Source organism: Ascaphus truei, chromosome 4 (genome assembly GCF_040206685.1).
Source record: "Ascaphus truei isolate aAscTru1 chromosome 4, aAscTru1.hap1, whole genome shotgun sequence".
Classification (NCBI taxonomy): domain Eukaryota; kingdom Metazoa; phylum Chordata; class Amphibia; order Anura; family Ascaphidae; genus Ascaphus; species Ascaphus truei.
In genome coordinates, this window is record NC_134486.1 from 212,942,810 (window position 1) to 212,968,121 (window position 25,312).

The window sequence follows — 25,312 nt, forward strand, 5'->3', positions numbered from 1 at the left end:
ACACATACTGTACATGCTAGCATTAACATTGACAGTCCTGCACATATTCCTTGCCCATATCCTCAGGTGTAAATTCTTATTAATAACTAATGAATAACTTCTTACCCCAAAAAAACTCCAAACTTGCCTGGGGACCTCGTTTTGGTATTGGGGGGGTGGGGGGGAAGGGAGAGGAGGATCTCCCCCACTCTCCAGGAGTTAGGGTCTTACTAGTGCCCACGTGGGGGTCTCGCCGCATGCTGAGCGGGCCCTCTGGAGATTACTCCCTCTCTCCCCCGCAGCACACATATGCAGGCACGAGTCTCCTGCTCTCCGCGCACGCGCACGCCGGAGGGACCCTCCAAGAGCTGCTCCTGTCCCGTAACCTCTCCTCTGGGGGGGCCCCAATTCTGCTTGGGCTGCAACAGAGGGTGTAGAGAGCCTCCCCCCTCAGGAGCTCACTCTCACAGCAGCCATCTTGCCCGGCCGCCTCCCCGAAAGTCCATATCTAAAGTTTTTAATATAATTTTCTATTTCTTTTTTATTTCTATTCATTTGTTTTCCCAAACATTTTATATCATTTTGCCTCAGAGATGCTATCTCGAGCAGGGTGATGATAAATTGTAAATAAGTTAGCCTCTTTTTCTAATTAGACACCACTTTCAGTATGAAATATTCACATTTTAATATATTCACAAATATATCACATTTTAAGAATATTGTGAGGGAGATTATCAACTGTAAAACAAAGCGCGGTGCATGTAAGTGACTGTTAGTGTGTACTGTATCTCAGAAGGGATAAATGCTCACCATATGGTACAATTACTGAGTCCAAGTTTTCAAATTAGCTTCTTTCGTCCTCCTTATTACTGTCTTTAAAAAGGATGGGCAAAAAAAAGAATATATTATACGCTGCAGAAAATTTCTCTTGTCCATTTTTATTTTATGGACAATTTTTATTTTAAACTTACCATAACATAATAACGTCTACGGGACTTTATATACTAATTACTGTGTGAGCCTTAGATGAACTTACTTCAACTAACAGGGCTTTGTTAAGGGAGGAGCTGTCAGAGTCTCCCTGTTTGCAGCTGTGCTATGACCTTAGCTTGCTTAACATTATGCTGCTTTTTAGACTTGACAGAAGGGATTTTTTTTTTAATCAAGGCAGAGCAGCCTTGTAGCAAAATGTTTTAGGCAGCTGCATTGTAGGGGAGCACAAAGAACGTATTATTGTGTCTGTCTAAGAGGGGATGCAGGACGAAGTGGGAAGATATTCGGCTGCTGTTGATGCCGATTGTTGACTTGCCATCTGCCAAATACGAAGAAGAAGAAAAATGACAGCTCCAGCAGGGTATTCAAGAGGTTGTTTGGATATACGCATAAACATGTGCAGATGTCGAACTGAATAATAGCGAGAACTTGAGATGGTTTATGATGTTGTCATCTGTGCAAGCACTGAATGAAGTGTATGTGTAGTTTTCCATTGGGGTGGACACACTATTTAAGTACTTTTCTTTTTTTCTTCTTCACCATCTAGGAAGTTTGTTTCCATCATCATTAATGGGAAGCTACACTGTAGTTATACCGGTATATGCATTTTGTGGGCCACACATCCAAACATCTAAAAAATATATTTTTTACTCTTTATTATGAACATTTTCAGTTTAGTGCTACTGATCCAGTTCACACTCATTTTTGTAATTGTTAAATTTTAAGAAGAATGGCTAAAACAGTGAGTTGTCAACCAATGTCTATCTTGGCTCTACTTTAAAAATAAATACTACAAAGCTCACATATATATATATATATTAGCAATATCTCTTATGGGGAAGAATATTATGCTTTATAAAGCTGGATGATTTCGTTTTTGTTTGCCTGTAGTTTAGGCTATGGTAGGCCTGATGTGATAATAATTGGACCGTGCATTTTGTTTTCGGTTTCATAATGATTATATACACCATTGTAAAATCTTCCAATAGTTTTGTATTTTGATGTCAAAATAGCCGTTCAAATTAAACACCTGTCCTTAGCGCACAGTGAAGCCAAATATGTATTGTATAATCCATCACATATACAGTATGTACTGTAAGTGTGTTTGTGTTACATGTCTGAGTGTTTTCAATACAGGTCCTTAAGTACTGTAGGACTGCCCATTAAAAAGGTAATTTTTAAATCAATATATACTTTTTCATAATAAAGACCAATGCGTTAAGGATGGATCAATTCTCTCTCTAGCTCCAAGTCATATTTACTACAGGTATAATTATAGGGACACAGTGAATTAGTTTAAGAGGAGGTGACACTTGTATATTATGAAGTGGAAGCATTGGTGTGCTATTGACAGCCCAAAAACAACAAAGGAAGACTCTCAAATTTTAGTCAACGTCAATTATTAATGCTATGGTGTCTTTTCGTGCTGATAGAAAACATAAGTATTGGCCTGTATCAAGAAAGCAGTAGTTTTGTGACACGTTATTTTGCGAGACTGTGGCCTTTTCCTCCAATTAGTACCTAAGACAAAGTACAATGGTTGGGATGTTCTCCTATTATGCCACTTACCGAAGTTGCAAATAGAGTTACTTTTCTGCTTTTACAGTTGCAATCCCTCAAAAATATAATATTTGTTCTCATAAAGTTTGGTAAATCAGTCCTCCCTGGTCCCAATGTACTCTTATTTAATTAAAATCAAATCTATGGGGGCAGATTCAGCAGTTTCTGCCATCAGCAGGGTCCGACACATGTCGGATGTGAGAGGCATGTATCCACGTAGATTTCCCGTAAACTTAAAAAGCCGTGTTGGTAGTCATGATAATCTGGAATGGTCCCTACCAACGAGCTTCGAGAGGGGAGTCTTGAACTTGCCGTTTCACCAATCTCCTGGGTGCAAAGAGTTGCTGACCTGTGGATGTGATGGTGAGGGGGGTAACCAGGCTCTTAATAAAGGTCAAGCCCTTTTTGGTTACCTCTGATCTGAAATAAGGGTTCAAGAAGAGACAGCTCTTGAGCCCAGTAACGTTATATGCATAACCTGTAAAATGCGGTAATAAAGAATTTTTGTGTTTTTACCTTTGCAGGCATGCCAGCGAGCAGGGATTGCTAGGGCATGAGTTTCACGGGGGATTTTGCGGAGCAATTGTTGTCAGGTAGTTGAGGTCTGGAGTTGTTAGTTACCCTAGAAATGTACCCAGGAATCATGCCCAATTCTCGGATACATGCAGGAACATTGTCCCGGCAAGATCTCCCCTTGAAAATGCTTGCGCGGCTCACCGCTAGGGTTCCCTGCTTCAGCATAGCCCAGAAAAGTAAATGGGGCAAATGAATGAAAAGTGTCCCTGTAACTACAAGGGTCCCTAGGTTAAGGGGGATACCCCAGTTAATGCCCCAGGTAGCCAAGAACCTATATTGGGGTTCATGGGTGCTCCAACCATATATAAGGTTGTGAGGTGACTCTCAGAGTCCAGTCTAAGTCTAAAGATAGTGTATGGAGAATAAGGGCTGATAGAAATAAAAGTGCATCTTTCTATTCTATTCCCCATACCAAGAGACTTAGGAAGGTATTAAAAAAATATTTTTATTAATACTGTAATAGTGCTGTTATGTACTGTTGTGCACTGTATATGAGCTGGGACTTTCGAAACCGATGCCCACACAGACTGTCAGGGCTATCAAGTTGGTGGCAGTAAGTCTATTGGACACTTGGGACATCGGAGTTCAAAGTAGCAGGAGGAGGCAGGAGGTGTGAAAGGAGGTGTTGGGTAGCAGGGAAAGACTCAAGTACCCAAGTCCGGGGCACAGTGGCAGTCGTCCAGGCTGCCATTTGTTCTGCCAGACTTAGGGGAGCCTGACTCAGTGGGTGGCATGAGATAGCCAGGGACGGAGGTGGCAAACTTGTGCATGACCCTTGGCATTTTCAGATTTCCCGCTGACCCGGCTTTCTGTACCGGCTTCGCTCTGATTAGCTACTGAGAACGTTCCCACGTGCTGATTTGCTGCAGTATTTTGTGAATGAAACTCCAAATACTATAAGAAATGCTTGATCCAATCAGGTTTGAGATTTCTAGTGGTAGAAGTGTGGGTGGATTTTCAAAGTTGCTTCTGCGCGAATAGCAAAGCAACTGGCTTTGTTTTGAAGCTGAAAAGTCTGCCCACCAATGACTTAATCCCATCTTTTTGGGGCCAAGTTCTCAGAAGAGAACGTAGCGGTCGCAGCTGGGATTTTATGCCGTTTTCAGTTCCAGAGAATCGCTAGTAACTCCTGGTCAAGGAAAGGTCCAAGTTCTCAGAAGAGAAGGGAGTGGTGGCATGTGGAACTTCACGCCGATTTGGGAACCAGGAGATTCCGGGCTAGCTCCCGGTCAGGGTAAAACTCGTATTTAGGGTTCCCTGCACCTAGAACAGTCTAGTTTTCGACCCCCAGTAAGTGTGCTTTTTGTCTGTATTTTGTGTTTCATTGTGTATGCCAATGTATGCGAATAAATTACAATTTATTTCATTATCTTGTTTTGCTCAATGAATGATCCTGGTAAAAAGGTGTACAATAAACCTGTCTCCCATGACAGTGGGTCCTTAGGCTGTGCCTCTTCGACCTGTTGAGAAATTCTTTGTATACTATTAGATATTCACAGTATTTCATCAATAAGTCAGACATGATATGAATATCAGCTTCTTTCAGATCCAGTGGAGGGGAACCCCTCATACTCATCAGTCACCCTGTATTAATTTCCTGAGCGCTAATCTGAGTTCATCCTTTCCCTTTCCCATGCCTCGGATTTCCATTAAAACTAGGTGTGTCCGTTCAGTTTGGTCCAGTTTGCTCACATGCTTTAACCAGACTTTGGTTATTGTTCTGTTCATTCGTTCTACTATGCCTTAGGCCTGTGGGTGATATGGAGGGAGGGGGAAAGTGGGCAAAGCCGTCATGTGTTGTGCAGGCCTGCTTTAGCAGGTGGTAACTGTATAAAGTCTATTTGTGTGTATATATATATATATATATATAGTCCCGGTGTTCCACAAGAGAGGTGAATGGCTGCCGCACGCTGCAAATAAGCGCTCCTAAAGTAAAGAACTTTCATCTTGGAGACAGCGGCTGATACAGACACAAGATCTGGAACCATTGTGGATACCTATACACACAGAGGTGACCGTGGAGTCTTCAGTTGGTGCATGGGCTGGTCCCATAATATGCCTTATTTTATCGGACAAATTGTAAGTGTGCATTTGTCTTGTCCATGATGTATTATTACATTTTTCATCTGATTTTACACAAGGATCGGGCGCTTCTTTTTTCTTTTTCTCTAATATATATATATATGGGGCCCCATGGTTACGATGAATGTTGTACCGGCATAGTTGTAGGTGTCACAATGTTGTGCTGTTTGCATATCATACAGTTTGCAATAACCTTAAATTGTGATGGTGTCCACCAATCTCTCCGATAATTTGTCACTACTCCCCCTTTACACACATGGGACAAACCATGGTACTCTGAGATCAACCACTGCTAAACAGGTTGCTCACAGGCTTCTAGAGCTGTTCTCTCGAGTAGGACTTCCCTAGGTAATGTTAACCGACCAGGGAACAAACTTCATGGCGAAGTTAATGCAGGATGTCCTGAAGTTATTCGAGGTTAAATCCGTCCAGACCTTGGTCTACCATCCTCAGACTGATGTATTGGTAGAGAGGTTTAACCGTATGTTAAAAACCATGCTTAGGAAGTTTGTGGACACTGAAAAGCGAGCTTCAGATGAACGTCTCCCTTTCTTATTGTTTGCGGTACGAGAAGTTTCCCAAGCATCCATAGGCTTCTCCCCGTTTGAGCTCCTATATGGACGCCAACCTCGGGGTATTCTGGACCTACTGAAGGAATCTTGGGAGGAGGAGCCCTCCCCCTCCAAGAATACCCTTCAGTATGTCATAGACCTTAGAAACCGCCTAGACGTGATAGGTCGGTTTGCTAAGGAAAATATTAAATGTGCTCAAGAACGTCTCAGACAGTATAACCAAAATGCCCGCGTAAGGGTCTTCCAACCTGGGGACCAAGTGATGCTGCTATTACCGAATTCAGAGAGTAAACTCCTTGCGAATTGGCAGGGTCCTTTCCAAGTTGAACAAATAGAAAAAACAAATAAGTGCGCACTAAAATATATACTTAATACAAAGTGTTAATTGTGATGTCAATTTAAATTAAAAAAAACACACCCCACCATGTGGAAAAGGTAAATAAATATATACCAAATTTGATGAGCGTCTGCTGCTTTGTAAAGGGTAGCCCAAGACCCTAGAATCTAGTAACAAAAAAAACAAACAAAGCGCACAACACTCATCGTGAAAAATGTAATAAACTATGTTTATATATAAGGTGTTTCAAGGTTATGCGTACATCAAGGTAGATTAATCAAGCATAGAGCCACAGAGTGGCAGTTACCAGCGTCTGCAACCAGGAACCACCAGAGCTTCACTCTGCTTTCCACCTACAGGTAGGTGAAATGCCAGATAATTGATGACTCTGCCACAGTCTCAATGTCCTGTAAATGGCGTCAATGCGCTTAGTGGATCCTGGGGAGTGGTTGTCCTTTGTTCGCAAGTAGTACACAGGTTCCTCTGCAGACCTCACTGTGTTTCCCGGTCAGTCAGGCAGCGTGACGGCGTGGTCCCGCGGGCCCTTCTGTGACGTCAGAGCGCCCGCTCTGCTTTGAGTAACAGCGTCTGCCAGTAATGATTCAGACTTCACTTGGCAACCACAGAGGCAGGCAACAGCGCGGCACATGCGCAGAAGAGGAAATCAACTCGGTGTTCAGCAAACCATTTGACAACAATAAAATACACCTTGGAACATGAATAATAAAAATATATAGGTTGAATGGTATCTCTGACGTCACAGAAGGGCCCGCGGGACCACGCCATCACGCTGCCTGACTGATCGGGAGACACAGTGAGGTCTGCAGAGGAACCTGTGTACTACTTGCAGCAAAGGACAACCACTCCCCAGGATCCACTAAGCGCATTGACGCCATTTACAGGACATTGAGACTGTGGCAGAGTCATCAATTATCTGGCATTTCACCTACCTGTAGGTGGAAAGGAGAGTGAAGCTCTGGTGGTTCCTGGTTGCAGACACTGGTAACTGCCACTCTGTGGCTCTATGCTTGATTAATCTACCTTGATGTACGCATAACCTTGAAACACCTTATATATAAACATAGTTTATTACATTTTTCACGATGAGTGTTGTGTGCTTTGTTTTTTTTTGTTTTGTTTTTTTACTCCTTTTCAAGTTCTCTGCCGCAGAAGGAAGGGGAACTATGAGATATCTCAAATAGGGTCCAGGAGGGGTAAACAAATCAACCACGTAAACCTCCTGAAACCCTGTAAAATGATGAGATCGCTATTCATCCAACCTCGTTAAGGAGAGACGGATTTGGGTCCACAGCCTCCAAAGGGTAGTACTTACAATGACCATCAGGTCCCTATGGGAGAGCAGTTAACAACGGAACAAAGGTCAGACCTACTGGAATTATGTGAGCAGTTTCCAGATGTTTTCTCTGAGCTTCCAGGGCAGACTGATTTCTGTGTCTCATAGGATTGAGACAGAACCTGGCGTAAAAGTACGGTCTCGTCCCTATAGATTGCCAGAGGGCCAAAAAGACCTTGTCAAAAGGAATGCTACTGAGCGTGATGCCAAGGCTGGGGGAGAACATACTTGCCTCCCATCTGGTCATCCTTGTTGCTGAACCTGTGAAGGGATAGGGACTCCCCCAAAGATACCAATTAGGGCTCTCTGCTCTCACATCTGTGTGAGTAGCAATATTGTCAATTAACATTTATTTATTACCCTCATTAGAGTAGATTTTTTGGTTTGGCAAGTAGATTTTTGGGTGATTTGTCGACCACTGTATGTGTGTGTGTATATATATATATATACACACACACATACAGTGGTCGACAAATCACCCAAAAATCTACTTGCCAAACCAAAAAATCTACTCGCCATCTAGCCCCGCCCTTAGCTCCACCCCCAGTGCCGCTTTTAAAAAATAAATGTAATACATTTCTAGTAAGAACTAATAACAAGATTCGTTAAAAACATTTATACTTTACTACAATTTACTACAATTAGTCCTTGTGTGTGTGTGTGTGTGTGTGTGTGTGTGTGTGTGTGTGTGTGTGTGTGTGTGTGTGTGTGTGTGTGTGTGTGTGTGTGTGTGTGTGTGTGTGTGTGTGTGTGTGTGTGTGTGTGTGTGTCGGATGACCTCACTATTCTAGAAAAAAAAACAGATGTGAATGACTAGTTTCCTGAAGCACTTAACCAGTGTCTGGATGTCCCCACTTCACAATTTCTAAAGCAGCAATCCCGCCTGGGATCTTACCTGATCCGCAGTCGCTCAATGTCCAGGTACCCTCATTCCCGCAATGTTATACATTGGAGGGGAGGTGTTCCCTACCTGTCTTTTGGCTTAAGGGTGATTCCGATGTCTTCTGTGTGAAGTTGTAGAGTCAGATCTGGAAGAAAGCAGTATAGGTTATTTCGGTGTAGGTATAGGGCAGTTACGATATATAGGGTAAATAAGGTATCCAGCTGGCAGGGTTTGGCTATCAGATCTATCAGATATAGATAGACACAGAAAGATGCATTACCCATGACATTTGTTTTTCTAGGTTCAGAAAACTTTTATACAAATGGTTTCCATAAAGTGACTTTATGACCTTAGATTGCATACATTGACTAATCTTTTACATTTTATGATCATGGTTTACTATAATTTGTAGCTCATACCCAACAGCCCAGGAGTTGGTTTCTTTTACATGCTTCCCAAAATCCATCACCAAGAAATTCTGACAGACCAATTGATTAGAAAGCTCTTCAGGGCAGGGACTCTCTTTCCTATTGTTACTCTCATGGCTGAAGCACTTATTCCCACTATGTTATATAAATATGTCACGTACTGTATACTACTGCTGTGAAGCGCTACACTGGCGACACGTTTTATTGAAGCACGGCTTGCACCGCAAGCCGGGGGATGCCCCGGCGTGCTAGCCGCACTCCCTCAGCGTGCCGCGCATCACCGATGCGCGGTCACGCGTCATTGGGTGCCTGCGCCCCCTGCACGTGCGTCCAGGGCTCCCCGAGGGAGCCCTGGTGTCCCGCGATGTGGGGGACGGCGGCAGGGGGTTCCGGGGGACCCGGCGGACCCGGCAGCGGGAGGGAGAAAGCCCCGATCGGAGGGCGCCCCTCCGCTGCTTCGGCGCGCGCCCGGCACCCTCCGGCGCGCGCCAGGTTACTGCTGCGGCCGAGAACGGGCAAATGCTCGAATAAACTCGGCCGCAGCAGTATGTACCTGGATGACGCTATATAAATAAAGATATACACACATTACATACATACATAACAGGTAACAGGGTGGTCTCTTTAGAGTCAGAGATTGCTGATCTGAAGAGGCAACTTGCAATATTGAGGGACATTGGCAATCTTGAAAGGGGTTTAGAGCTCACTGAGCAGGCCCTTGCTTCGACTAGTGGTGCAGATGGTGGCGCTGTTAGTGAGGAGCAGGTAGGTAGCTGGGTGACAGAAGGGGAAGCAGGGGCTATAGGGAAAGGCAGGTCATTTCTGAGCTATCCCAAAAGATTTGCCATGTTGAGTGAAGATATTGGGAATGTCGGGGCAGAAATGGCAAGGCTGGGGGAGACTAATTCCTCTACCAGCCAGGGGAATAGTTCCTCCAGCACAGTGGGGACTCAGGATGCTCAGATACAAAGAAAGATTCTGGTGGTAGGGGACTCCATTATTAGGAAGGTTGATAGGGCAATATGTTGCCGTGACCGCATGAACCGAACAGTTTGTTTTCTCCCGGGTGCTCGGGTTTGGCACATTGCGGATCGGGTAGACAGATTGTTGGGGGGGCTAAGATTGACCCGGCAGTCTTGGTACACGTTGGCACCAATGACAAAGTTAGGGAAAGATGGAGGGTCCTAAAAAATGATTACTGGGATCTAGGCCAAAAGCTTAAGGCAAGAACCTCCAAGGTAGTATTTTCTGAAATACTACCAGTGCTACTGTATGCGCTGCCGCAGGGAGACAGTCAGAGATCAGGGAGGTTAATGCATGGCTAAGAAAGTGGTGCAGGAAGGAGGGGTTTGGGTTTTTAGAGCACTGGGACTCCTTTTCTGAGAGGTGCCATCTATATTCTAGGGACGGATTGCATCTCAATGAAGAGGGATCTTCTGTGCTAGGGGGGAGAATGCTAAAAAAAAAGGGGGAGAACCGGTGCCTCTAAAATATAAAATCTGACCAAATATAAAGTCCAACAAGAATGAAGAGGAGTCCTGGGAGGAATCTTCAACGAAGTCTCAATCGGGACAGACAAACATATAAGACAAAGATAAAAAAAGACAAAAGAAAAAAGATCATAGTGTAACTTACAAAACAAACAAAAAGCACTGAAAGGATTGATAAAAGGATTATTACAAATTTAATACAATGTAAAATAAATTAAACAACATACACATGTATATGGGCTAGAGACACTAATAAGGCTGTAACATCCGGTAGGGGTAAAATTGGAAACCTACTTACAGCAATGCTGAAAAGTAAAAGCCTGTAGAGCAACTTGTCTTTAAATTCGGACCAAATCCTCTGCAAAGGTGGAAACTGCAGCCTTCAGGGATCCACACCACTGGAACAACTGCTGCTAAACCACACACAGACCTTGGAGTGAGTGGGATGTATCGCAGAGGGGAACCGGAGCTGCACGCTGTGGAGGCATCGCCTGGCACCAAGCACACAGACCATCATGTCGTGCGATGTGTGGGTGACGTCGCACCTCAGCGCGAGAGCAGGGGGAACACCCAGGAAGGCAGAAAAGCTCAGAGAAGCTGAGGCAAAGTCTTGGTTTTTTATCTGGCTGAGATTTGTATCATCCCCCCCGCCGTGTGCGCACTGTCCTCTCAGACTTTGCCTCAGCTTCTCTGAGCTTTTCTGCCTTCCTGGTTGTTCCCCCTGCTCTCGCGCTGAGGTGCGACGTCACCCACACATCGCGCGGCCTGATGGTCTGTGTGCTTGGTGCCAGGCGATCCCTCCACAGCGTGCAGCTCCGGTTCCCCTCTGCGATACATCCCACTCACTCCAAGGTCTGTGTGTGGTTTAGCAGCGGTTGTTCCAGTGGTGTGGATCCCTGAAGGCTGCAGTTTCCACCTTTGCAGAGGATTTGGTCCGAATTTAAAGTCAAGTTGCTCTACGGGCTTTTACTTTTCAGCATTGCTGTAAGTAGGTTTCCAATTTTACCCCTACCGGATGTTACAGCCTTATTAGTGTCTCTAGCCCATATACATGTGTATGTTGTTTCATTTATTTTACATTGTATTAAATTTGTAATAATCCTTTTATCAATCCTTTCAGTGCTTTTTGTTTGTTTTGTAAGTTACACTATGATCTTTTTTTCTTTTGTCTTTTTTTATCTTTGTCTTATATGTTTGTCTGTCCCGATTGAGACTTCGTTGAAGATTCCTCCCAGGACTCCTCTTCATTCTTGTTGGACTTTATATTTGGTCAGATTTTATATTTTAGAGGTGCCGGTTCTCCCCCTTTTTTTTGTATTATTTGCACTGGTTTGTGTTAACCTTTTACCTAGGCAGCCTTCACTTTAAATGTAAAGCATATTGTATATAATACTGTCACTTATTTTGTGTCATTTTTCACAGTCACCGCATCAGCGCTTATTACACTGCTCTTTCCCATGGTCTCATTTGAAATACTGTAAATTATCAAAAAACAGATTACTTAGGATTAAACTAAGAGCTTAAACTTTAGAAAGGCAAATTTTAATAAACTGAGGTCTAATCTACAAGTAATACACTGGGATGATGTTTTTGCAGGGAAAAATGTAGAAGATAAATGGGCAGTCTTTAAAACATTGTTAGAAAAGCACACCTATCAGTGTACACCCTTGGGTAATAAGTATAAAAGAAATAAGTCAAAACCAATGTGGCTAAATAAACAGGTAGGAGAAGAAATGGACAAGAAGAGGAAGGCGTTTAGATTCTTTAAGTCAGAAGGGACGGAGACATTATATCAGAATTATAAGGAATGTAACAAAAATTGCAAAAGGGCAATCAAATGAGCAAAAATGGATAATGAAAAAAGGATTGCAATAGAAAGTAAGGTCAACCCCAAAAAGTTCTTTAAGTACCTTAATAACAAAAAAATGAGAAAAGAAAATATAGGATCCTTTCAATGTGAGATGGGTAGGCAGATTATTGGAGATAAGGAAAAAGCAGAGGTATTAAACAAATTATTTGCCTCTGTGTTTACCAGGGAAGAATCAAGTTCAATAGTAGTGCCGCAGGAGGAAGCCACAACCTCCATATTAATGAACAATTGGTTAACTGAGGAAGAAGTTCAGAAGCGACTTGAAAAAATTAAAGTAAATAAGGCACCTGGCCCCGATGGTATAAATCCAAGAATTCTCAAGGAGTTAAGCTCAGTAATAGCCAAACCATTATATTTAATATAATGTATTATTTGTTTTTCTCTGTGCCCAGGACATACTTCAAAACGAGAGGTAACTCTCAATGTATTACTTCCTGGTAAAATATTTTATAAATAAATAATATTCAAGGACTACATTTCCACAGGCTCAGTACCACAAGATTGGGCTAAAGAAGATGTGGTGCCTATACTGTATTTAAAAAGGGAGCTAGATCACAACTGGGAAATTACAGACCTGTAAGCCTGACTTCAATAGTGGGGAAATCTACTTGGAGGTTTAATACGGGATAATATTCAAGAATACCTAATGGAAAACAAAATTATTAGTAATAGTCAGCATGGATTTATGAAGGATAGATCATGCCAAACTAACCTTATTTGTTTCTTTGAGGTGATAAGAAGGAATTTAGACCAGAATAATGCAGTTGATGTGGTCTACTGTCTGTTTATTTACTATTTCCTCTGCCATTCTTCATCTGCCTTAGATTTTAAATCTGTGTTAAACTCATGGAATCTTTGTAAATCATTATTAAACCTGAGGAAGAGCGAGTACTCTCGAAAGCTTGTTCTGTGATATTAATTGTTAGTCCAAATACAAAAGATATCACCTAATATGGAAGTACTCATTTATTCTGCACTATTGAACTGGACTAACACAGCTAATTCTATTTAATTAAATGTGCTCAGAATTTGCACCCTATTTTTAGTGCTTAATTATAATTTTTTTAAATATTACTTTTTTTTCACTTAGGAGAATATATAAAAAACTGGAGACCAAGATACTTCCTTTTGAAAACAGATGGGTCTTTCATAGGATATAAGGAGAAGCCTCAGGATGTGGATTTACCTTACCCTCTCAACAACTTTTCTGTTGCAAGTAAGTCTTCATTGTATTAAGTCTAAGCCAGTGGTTTTCAACCTTTGTTTGGTTGGGGAACCCCAGAATTCGATTGTGAAATTCTGGGGAACCCCAACCCCTCACCCCCCGCCTTTTGTGTCTCTACCCCTTCACACTATCCCCCTTATGCTCGCTCTACCCCACACTTTCTCCCTTACACTCACTCTCCCCCTCTATCTCCCTCTCTCTTCTATACACACACACACACTCCCCTTCTCACTTACACACACACTCCCCCTCTCACTCACAAACAGACTCCCCCTCACACACACACTCCCCGTCTCACACACACACACACTCCCCCCTCTCACTCACACACCCTCAATCCCCCACCCCCATACAGACACACACTCTCTCCCCCACACAGGCACACACACAATCTCCCCCGCCCCCCACAGACACACACACTCCCCCCATTCCCATTCACACAGACACACAGTCCCCCACTCACTCACTCACACACATACACACACTCACTCCCCCTCACTCACACACACACCCTCAAACACACACATTCCCTCCTCTCACACACACACTCCTACCTCTCACACACACATTCCCACCTCTCACTCACACTCCCCCCTCTCACACACACTCTCCTCCTCCCACACACACACTCTCCCCCTCCCACACACACTCTTCCCCTCCCACAGAAACACACAGACACACACAGACACATACAGGCACATGTACAGACACACACAGGCACATGTACAGACACACACAGGCACATGTACATACACACACAGGCACATGTACAGACACACAGACACACACAGGCACATGTACAGACACACACAGGCACATGTACAGACACACACAGGCACATGTACAGACACACACAGGCACATGTACAGACACACACAGGCACATGTACTGACACACACAGGCACATGTACAGACACACACAGGCACATGTACAGACACAGGCACATGTACACACACAGACACAGGAACATGTACACACACAGACACAGGCACATGTACACACACAGACACAGGCACATGTACACACACAGACACACACACACAGACATACACACTGTGTCTTTAATGGAGTCGCTCTCACACTGATTCTTCCTCTCTCTCCTGTCAGCCGGATGTTGATGGCAGAAGCAGGCAGAGGAAAGAGCAGTGATCTGCCGGCTGCTGCTGATGCCGGGTCACTGCTATGTGGGGTGCCGGCATGCCGCCGGACCTGGGACAGCTGGGAGAGTTATCCCAGCTCTCCCCCCCTAGCGGCCATGGAACACCTGATGGGTGCTCGCGGAACCCTGGGTTTCCGCAGAACCCTGATTGAAAATCACTGTTCTAAGCATTATATATTTATTTTGTAATTGTTATCTGTGTGATATTGTGAAGATAAGAGCTGTGTATTGCCCCAGAATCTATTATTCAAGACTTTAAAGTGATATTCAGTTTCTTGAAAGTCACATTGCAAATAGAAATACTGTACAGCTCAACCCCGTTATAGCTTGATCCGCTACAACGCGGATCAGCTTATAACATGGTGTAAGCATGGCTCCCGTTTTGGCAAACTTTAATAACACATCACGGGTACCTTCTGAAAGATAGTTGGTAGAGAGTTCACCAATAGCTAACACACACACACACACACACCGACCCCCCCCCCCATCCTTATAGATTACATGCCATGGGGTAATTCAACCTGGTGTCTTGATTAAAAGTAAGGAAAGGTTTATAGCACCAGCCACATGCTGTGAAATATCAGTGTGGACCATAATTGACTATTGTTCCTTGCTGTTTTATAGCTGAGGACATGGAGGTGACCTCTTCCATCAGCATGGTTTTCAGGGTATTTATGATTAAAAGTTTGTGAGAGTCACAACTGATTTGATAGCAAAACTATATTCATTGTGTCTTTGTTCTTCAATAGCATTTCTAACACACACACACACACACACACACACACACACACACACACACACACACACACACACACACACACACACACACACACACACACACACACACACACACACACACACACACACACACACACACACACACACTGTCCCCTCAGTCTGTCACTGTTATGCACACTCTCACACACACACACACTGTCCCCTCAGTCTGTCACTGTTATGCACACACACACACACTGTCCCCTCAGTCTGTCACTGTTATGCACACACACACACACACACACACACACACACACACACACACACACACACACACACACACACACACACACACACACACACACACACACACACACACACACACACACACACACACTGTCCCCTCAGTCTGTCACTGTTATGCACACTCTCACACACACACACACTGTCCCCTCAGTCTGTCACTGTTATGCACACGCTCACACACACACACACACACTGTCCCCTCAGTCTGTCACTGTTATGCACACACACACACACACACACACACACACACACACACACACACACACACACACACACACACACACACACACACACACACACACACACACACACACACACACTGTCCCCTCAGACTGTCACTGTTATACACACACACACACACACACTGTCCCCTCAGTCTGTCACTGTTACGCACAAACACACAGAAACACACACACACTGTACCTCCCCTGGGATGAGGAGAGATGGGGGGGTCTCACACAGAGACAGCTGACATCCCTGCTTCTCCAGACTGCATGAGATCCTCCTCCCCCTTCTCTTGCAGACTCACCAGCTTCTCCTGCACTGTACACAGATGAGCTGCTGCTCCCGGTAAGTCCTGCATGGGGGTGCCGCTGCAATGCCGGCTTCAGGGAGAGCTGGGAGAGTTATCCCAGCTCTCCCCCTCTGGCAGAAACAGAAACACGGATCGCGTCGGCCATTTAAACAAATTTTTTTAAATAGCGATCCTGGTTATAACGCGGTCTCATTGTTTGGCCCCCGAGCACCACGTTATGACGTTATGGCTCAGCTGTATTAAGAATGTAACATTACATACCAAATTATGCATCAGGTATCAGAAGGTAAAGCATATACAGGAGTGCTGGCTAGGCAGTGGCGTAGATAGAAATGCGCGGGCCCCAGGGCAATATTTTTTTCAGGACCCTATTATGAGTGAACATATTCTGTAGATTCAGGAGTGTTCATCGGGCCCCCCACGCATGTAGGTGGCCCTTCAAGCCTCCCCCCTCTTTTACACCTCCTAACTCTCCATTTATTTCTCTCCTCCCTCTCACACCCCCTGCCTCGCTACCCCCTTTTCCTCTCACACTCCCCCTCTCTATCACTCAGTAACCCCCCCTCCACACTCAATCCAGTTCCCTCAATCCCCTCCTCACATTCATTTCAACCTCCCCCTGGCCGCACACACATACAATTTCCCCCCTATTATACAATACCCCCTACAATACACAAGTTACAATAACCACCTACACACACACTACGATAACCCCCCCACACTACAATAACCTCCCACACACACTACAATATACCCCCACACTAAAAATAACCCCCCCACACACGCACACTACAATAGCCCCCTGAGGATGAGGGGGGATCTTACTGAGAGGATGAGGAGTGAGGAGGGGGGAGGAGCAGAGGGGGGTTCTGACTGTGCGTCCGAGGAGTGGAGGTCTGACCGAACTGCTGTTGAGGCCTCTGATAATATAAATGCAGGGGAGTAACTTGTTGTTTTTGCACCCGGGGCAAGTTTTACCAACTGCCCCCCCCCCCCCACCCCCCAGCACACTGACAGGCACTGAGGCACACAGAAGCACACAGAAGCACACACAGCACACTGTCAGAGCCAAGTGTAACTGACAAATTTACATACAAGCACACACAGCATACTGACAGACTGAAACATACACAGCAAATTGATATGCACACAGCAAACTGACACATAAATACACACAGCAAACGGACACACAAATACACACATACCTTCCCACAGCAGCACATAGTAACTCCTCCTCATGATGTCAGGTAGAGCAGGGGCGGGCAGAGCTCTGCAGCTCTCTGCCTCAGTTCCGCCCCTAGCATCTGCTGCCTGCTCTCTATGCAAACGCGCCTTCTCCCTCCTCCAACACAACTCACAGCTCCCGATCTAGCTTTGATGCTGTGCTGTGAGCACTGGCTGAAGCTGTCACTGTGGCTGTTAAGGGGACCAGAGGAGGAAGGGGGCATTGACTTCAGTAATCCTTCAGTAATCAGCTCTCCTCTCTATCGGCAGCCCTGAGCAGCCCCCCAAGGGTGCGGGACCCCGGGCTTTGCCCAGGCTAAAGCTATGCCCCTTTGGCAAGGGTATTCTTTAGGGCATGGGTTCTCAACTCTAGTCCTCAAGACCCCTCAACAGGTTAGGTTTTCAGGATATCCCTGTTTCGACTGAGCCACAGTTTGTGCCACCTGTGCTGAAGCAGGCTTTTTGACTGAGCCACTGATTACGCACATGTGCTAAAGCAGGGTTATCCTTAACACCTTACCTGTTGGGGAGTCTTGAACACTGGAGTTGAGATCCTGTTTAAGGGTACAGAATGCAGTCTCACACTCGAGAACAGGTCACAGTGCGGAGGAGCATTTCCAAGTTAAGTTGGTCAGGGACTTAGCTATTGTTGTTGGAATCGGAACATTTGGTCATGGCCATTTTGCTGCGATCAAGTCGGCGCCAGTTTTTGGCTGCCGAGGGACCCTTCACATTCACCAATAAGATGTTAATTTAAGGGGTTTTAGTGTTTACGGTGGAAGGGTTAAGGATAGGGGTTTTAGGATAAGGTATTCGGTTTTTAGCGTAGTGTGTAGCGTTAGCATTAAGGGTTAAAAGGAAGGGGTTTTAGGGTAAGGCGTGAGGTTAGCGGCTTACCTTGGCGGTAAAGCGGCCGGCAGGGAGATGTCCTGGCAGCAAGGTGAGTGGCGGTTAAACACCGGTGGTGATTTGGTCATGGAAAAATTGCCACAACCAAATGTCCTAGACTGATTGTACTGTATTGAGGCATGATTTTACGGTAATACCCAGCTGTCCCCAGAAAAGCAAGCACCTGCTTATTAGTGTGGCGAGTCTGCTGCCAGAGAATGGCCTGTACTTTGACCGGCTCTGGCTTGAACTGGCCTCTGCGCCCAATAGGTCTCCCAGATACTGAACCTCGGTCATGCCTAGCTAGTATTTGATGGCGTCAGGGTTAATCCTGCCTCCCTGATCTGGTCTAGTACTGCTGCTATGTTCCCCAAGTCCTCATCCAATATCCTATTAAACACTACCAGATCATCTAAGTAAGCCCGGACATACCCCTGCATGCTTTCCAGCAACCTATTGACCAGCCATTGGAAGGTAGCCGGAGCATTCTTTCTCCCCAACAGCATTACCAAAAACTTGTATACGTCCTCCAGGGTGATGATCACTGACTTCTCTCTAGCCTTGATGGTAAGTGGGATCTGTCAATAGCCCGGCTGAGTTCCATTGTGGATAGGTACTTTGTGTCTGCGAGCTTGTCCAGGAGTTCATCCATGCAGGGCACGTGGAATGAATCTGTAACCATCTGGGCATTGAGCTGCCGCTAATACATGCAGAACAGTGTGGTTCCATCCTTCTTGGGCACCAGGATAATGGGCGATGTCCAGGGACACAGTGAACGGGAGATTACACCTAGGCCCAGCATCTCCTCAGTCTCCCGCTCTATATTTTGCCGGACCTAAGCAGGGACCCAGAAGGCAGATTTGCACAGGGGGCGCTTATCATAGGTTTTGACTGGATGATCAGCTAGGTGGTTTCTGCCCAACTTTTCTGTAAACAGGCCTCTGTACCTCCCGAACATCTCATATGATTTATGTTTTCAGCATATTAATATGGTTGGTCTGCTACCTAGTTTGATCATCGTTCAGAACTACCATCTAATTAGTATAATTCACCTACTGGATGATCATTCTGGGCTGGCCCAGGCAGCTAGCAACTTATTCTGGCGAGTGGGCTTTAGAACTAGGATCTGCTGCCCGGGGATGAATTCTCAGCTGTGGGCATTTCGGTCATACCAGTGCTTTAGCTGAGCTGCCCTGAGGTTAGCCTGTGCCACCCCCATGAGATTATCAAACTGATCTCTTAGCTCTACCACTTACAGAACCCCCAAGGTATTAGTCGTGGAGGACTCCCCCTCCCAGCCTTCATGGAACAGGTCAAGCGGTTTATGCACCCGGCATCCATAAAGAAGCTTAAAGGGAGAGAAACCGGTTGACTCCTGTGATACCTCTCTATAGGCAAAGAGAAGGTGCTGCAAGGGAAATTCCTAGTCCCCTTGTGCTTCCACGAATGCCCAAAGCATTTGCTTTAAAGTGCGGTTGAACTCTAGGGGGCAGTGCAACATTGCTTAACCCCTCACTTAGCCCAGAGACACTGGAGCAGTTCCGATCTGAACTGTGCACCCTGATCGGTTAGGATCTCACTGTGGAAACCTACCCTAGCGAAGATGTTGATGATCGCCCCCACTACCTTGTGGGCCTCTATCGAGGAGAACGCTACTTGGATAAGTGACAAAGTACACCACAGTGAGAAGGTACTTGAGTGTCCTGTCAGCCAATACTCTGAGGAAAAGATCAAGAACGCATCATCACCAGCAAGCGCCGGAGTTCCATGACGCGCCAGAAGTGACATAAACTCCTGGCAGAGGTGCGGAAGTGGGCAGAGGCAGTGGAGATCCACACGGTACATGGAGAGATCGCGACCTTCTGTATACCTGGTTATCTGTTGCCAACCACGCTGTTTTACTCCTACCTAAGTGTAAGCCTCCATTTTTATTTAGCCGTGTCAATATATTTTACAATCTACACTATATGGTCTTTTCTTTCTTTGGAGATTGTCTGCTGGCAGTTGCTGCATCTATCACAGGGATCATCCACCCCATAAGTTGGATGACTGCTCAGTTTTGGCTGCTTTAATGTGAGTAGTCCTTTGTGAGCCCTACACTACCACTTAAATCTCATTTAAACATTGCAGTACTATGTGATGTTCTTTATTTTCATGGCTGCAAGCTGCGCTCCTCTGGTCCTTTTTGGAAAGAATTGAACGTATAAGGCTTCTGAAACAGTCTCCCACCAAGGGTTGAGTGTGTCTGCTAAGCCTCTTCATTGATATTCACATTATAGATCACTATAGATTGTCACTTGTATTTTGTTATTTATACACCGTCACTGATATTATATATTTTTTGGCACTAATTTCACGCATAATTATATGCACTAAGTTTGGGTTTTTGTTAGAGCGCTATCGAGCACCTTTTTTTCCGTTAGAAGGTACTTCTTCCCAGACCATCTTGGGATAATCACTATATCAACTGCCAGCCACTGAAAGGGTTCCCCGATCACCGGTAGCGGTCTCAAGGGTGCTTTTGTCCACTCAAAATATCTGCCTATTTGCTGGCAAGTGTTACAGGCATGGTAAAAGGTTGCCACTATCTGTGCCACTCCCGGCAGTAAAAAGTTTGTGTCAGATGGGCTTTCGTTCGAGTCACCCCTTGATGTCCAGCTAGCTGTATATTGTGGGCTAAGCAAAGATGATTGGATGATATTTCACTGGGCTTTTTGTTTGCCTTCCTCTGGATAAATAAACTGTAAATATGGATATAGGATAAAGTATCTGTCGTCTAAATTTAGCATACTGTAGGTTGAACTTGATGGACACATGTCTTTTTTCAACCTCATCTACTATGTAACTATGTAAGATGGCTGACCTGTGTTTATTGGAAGAAATGACACCATTAGAGACTAAAATAAAACATTTTCTTAGTGATGCAAATTAATCTGTCACTTTCCCAAGTACATAAGATTGTTTTTAATGTATTATCCACAAATAGGTATGACACTAAGGAGCCTATGCTAGTAGCCGTCATAACCCACTTATCGAGGCGTTTTAGCTGTTATCGGCCAAAAATGCCTGCAGCGATTCAGAAAGCCTGGATACCTACCAGGACTGGCAGCAATTTTACAGCTTTGAGGTAGCCGTTACCCCTTTGACTAGGTTGCCGTCGAATTTGGATGGCTTGTAATTAGTACATCTGTGGATTGGCTAGCAGTTTTATTTCTTGATTTGTTTTGTTGGTTAGGTGTTTCTTTAATTGTATTCTATTATTTTGGTATAATATCATTTTTATTCTTTAGCGGTTTTGGTGTTAGAATAATTTTATTGATGTGTAGTTGAGGCTTTTTCGTTCTATTATTGTTGTGGTGTTTAGGTGCTTGTTTATTTACATCACGTGCAGAAGTTTATACCAAGCCCTCCAGGCCCGCTTCTGGGTTGCGCCCACGTGGGGCGTCATCAGCATATCATGTACATGCGGGATTCGTGCTCTACATGCGCAGGTACCGCGTCACCAGCCTCCGTCTGTAAGCCCTCCCACACCTATCGCCTGCACAAATCGCAGCATGCGTTCCTGACGCGCCTCCTCTTGCCTTCTCATCATTGGTTCCTGTTTACCTTATATGCTCAGCCGTTTCACTAGTTCATCGGCTGAGCATAAACCTTCCTATGAGCGAAGTGTTTACTACTGTCTTGCCTCCACAGTCTTGTCATGCTTCCAGATCCTTGCTTCTGACCCTTGCTTTTCCTCCGGACTCCGCTCTTCTGTTCTCCTGACCTCGGCTACGTACGACCATCCGCACCTCTCCATTCTGACCCTGGCTAGCTCTTCGACAATCCGCACCTCTCCACTACTGACCTTGGCAAAGTCCCACAACGATCCGCATCTCTCCAATCCAGACCACGGCTAAGTATCTTCTACGATCCGCTACTCTCCAACACCGACCTCGGCAAGTATTACTGACCATCCAGAGCTCTCCTACCCCGACCCGGCTACCTTGACCAATCTACACTCCAGACGCGCCCACGCAGCTGTGAGTTGGTGTTATATCAAATCCCCACCTTGGCCTTGCAGTCACGCCTTGTTTGTGGTGAGCACTCCGTTACAGGGGCATAACTATGTTTACTTCCCTTCCATCCATTGCCCATTTAATGCAAGATTAGATCGTGTTTGCCTTTGCAGCTACTGCATGACTTTGGGCACTATTGCTAAGCCTGCTGTCTACAAGCTCTCCTAAATCCTTCTCCATCAAGTATTACCCTAATAAATCCCCATTTCACTTGTAAGTCACCTGTTTATTCTTGCTTCCCAAATGCATAACCTTACATTTATCTGTATTAAACCTCATCTGCCATTTACCTGCCCAAGTTTCCAGTCTCTCCAAGTCATTCTGGAGAGACATTACATCCTGCTCTGATTCTACTACCTTACAGAATTTAGTGTCATCAGCTGTAACGCCTGTATGCCCGAAGACCTGGCCAGTCCCCAGTACTGAGGTGGGTAAGGGTATAACACGCACCCACAGCAGTGAGGGCATGCCCAGAGTGTGGTAATTAGCGTTGCCGGGCCTGAAGAGTAAGGGTTAACGTATACTTGCTGAGTCCGGGGTGCCAGAGGTCGGAGGGTAATGTCCAAGAGCCAGAGTTCAAGGGTTGGAGATAGCAGCGTAGTGCTGTCCGTAAGCCAGGGTTCAAGGGCAGGAGAAGGCAGCGTAGTCAAATCCAAAGCAGAGTCCAAGTTCAAACCAAAGGAATCCAAACAGGGGCAGGGACAGGAACCAGAGCTGAAACAGACAAGGGAGCTGGGCATAGACACTGCACACACAGGAGCTACAGGAAAGCTACAGTGGCGGATGATCTGAGTCTAAGACGGCTAGATCCGCGTCTCTCAGATTATCCCGGTTAGGTGCGTTTTTTTTACGTTTTCGCCCGGAATGAACTGTGTTATTTTCGCGCTCGTGATATTAGCATTTTATTCTCGCTGTCTGCAATACTGCAATGCCGTGTAAAAACTCAGGGGGCGTTTGCGAGCTGTTGTCTTGGAAGTCTAATACCTTCGCGGTTCAACCTACGTCAGTACACAGTCTGTGTGAGCGCGCGCAGTAATTGTAAATTTGCATATTTAAAGTATACATGCATTTGCAGTGCTGTGCTGCTGTACAGTATGTCTCATTTGAAAATTGTTTAAACGCATAGGCGTGTACAGTACTGTAACAGTGTCACATTTCTGCATATACAGCGCTCTCCCCTCGCTCAGGATAATTAATTGCACTGCAGGGTATTTCAACTTCTTATCTTCTGTGCAATGCAGTACATCTCTCCCACACCATTCCTTTGAACGTGTGTCTGGTTTCAATCACATTCCTGCTTGACAGCAGGAATTTACTGCGCAAGCGCCTGTAACTTCGCCCACCACTGCTTGCTTGCCTGAGTGACCAAAAAAAAAAAAAAAAATTTTATTGTAATTTTTTTTTCTCCACAAGCCTGCAAAAACCATCTTACTGTATTACGATATTCAATCTGTGCTGTAGCTTTTGACTGCGACCCTGTGCATTTGACTGCACATGGTTGATTTGTGTGCTTTTTACATACTGTATTTGGGGGTGTATTATTATGATGAACTGCCTTTTGAAATTAAAGTATGTCTTTAGCTTTGAACTTCATGCAGCTGTACCTGTAGCCCCCTGCCCCACGAACGCTAGCTCAAGGATTTGAAATTCCACGGAGTCGTTAATTTTCTGAATCTTGCCATTGTGTTCTTTATCCGTCCATAGCCGAGCTACAAAGCCTCAGTGCGCCTGCGTGTAATCCTTTTTGAGATGGGAACTAGCTGCTTACTGCGCATGAGTCACCCAACCCCCCCCCCTCTCCACAGTCGTTAATTTACTGAATCTTGCCATTGTGTTCTGAATCCGTCCATAGCCGACCTACAAAGCCTCACTGCGCCTGCGTGTAATTCTCTTTGAGATGCGCCTGTACTGTAACTTCACCCACCACTGCTTGCTTGAGTGCCCCCCCAAAAATTTTTAATTATGATTTTTTAACTGTTATTTTATCCACAAGCCTGCAAAAACAATCTTGATATTAAATCTGTGCGTTTGCCTGCACATGGTTGATTTGTGTGCTTTTTATGTACTGTATTTGGGGGGTGTAGGGATCAAATTACAGTATTATGATGAACTGCCTTTTGAAATTACTGTACTCTACAGTACAGTACAGTACAGTATGTTATTTTTTGAACTGCTGCACAACTAATCCTTCATCCCTCCCCCACACACACACAAACTCTTATCGACAGACACCTCCACAGTCATTCATTTTCTGAAGTTAGTTAGTCATTGTGTTTTTAATCCGTCCCTAGCTGAGCGTCAATCACCTCACTGCGCCTGCGTGTACTCTAATCCTTTTAGAGATGGGAGCTTTCTGCCTACTGCACATGAGTCACCCAACCCCCTCTCTCCACTGTGTTCTTAATCCGTCCGTAGCCGAGCTACAAAGCCTCAGTGCGCCTGCGTGTAATCAACCCCCCCCCCCCAAACCCTTTGAGGCTTTGTTTACGATAACGCTTTGGAAAATCCCTTCTTGATTTTGAAATGTAAATCCGATTTGCACAGCATTGTGAGAATTGAGAGTTAAAAAAAACATTAGCTGATTCATTGGTGTACTGTAAGGGTGGGGGGCGGGGTTGTGGTTGTTGTAAATGATTATGACTAGCAGGAATGTGAATAAATATTTTTTTTATTTTATCAGGAACCAAAAAATACAAATATAAAAATAATCATGAATAATACATAATGCAGTCTTTATTAAGTTCTTTTGGCAGATTGAAATTGGATAAACATTTAGAAAACATTTCTAAAACATGGGGAAACATGAATAATGCACATTTATAAGAATATTATTTAATAATATATACTGTAATGTATATAATAATAATATATACTGTAATATACTATATATAGATAGTAATATTGTTTTTTCATATTTATCTTGTTCCTCATTCTGTGTACAGTAGTTAATTGAGAGAGGAGAGGTTTTGTGTACATCATTACTGCTGTTTATATACTGTACATTTTACTGTACAAACAGATTAGACTGGAAACAAAACCCCACCTCCCCCCAGGCCACCCTTTTTTCCTGAAACG

At 44.7% G+C, this 25,312-nt stretch overlaps 1 protein-coding gene across 3 annotated transcripts in view; it reads left to right on the forward strand.

The window, feature by feature from the left end:
• The window catches only part of AKT3 (AKT serine/threonine kinase 3), a 642,459-nt gene that overhangs the window by 296,025 nt on the left and 321,122 nt on the right, over nt 1–25,312 (forward strand). For 2 of the 3 annotated variants that reach the window (XM_075596830.1, XM_075596831.1), the window contains exon 3: nt 13,215–13,340. In XM_075596830.1, coding sequence (XP_075452945.1) covers nt 13,215–13,340 — 126 coding nt within the window. Of the gene's footprint in view, nt 1–13,212; nt 13,341–25,312 lie in introns of those variants that run through there. The other variant, XM_075596832.1, reaches the window with a different exon arrangement.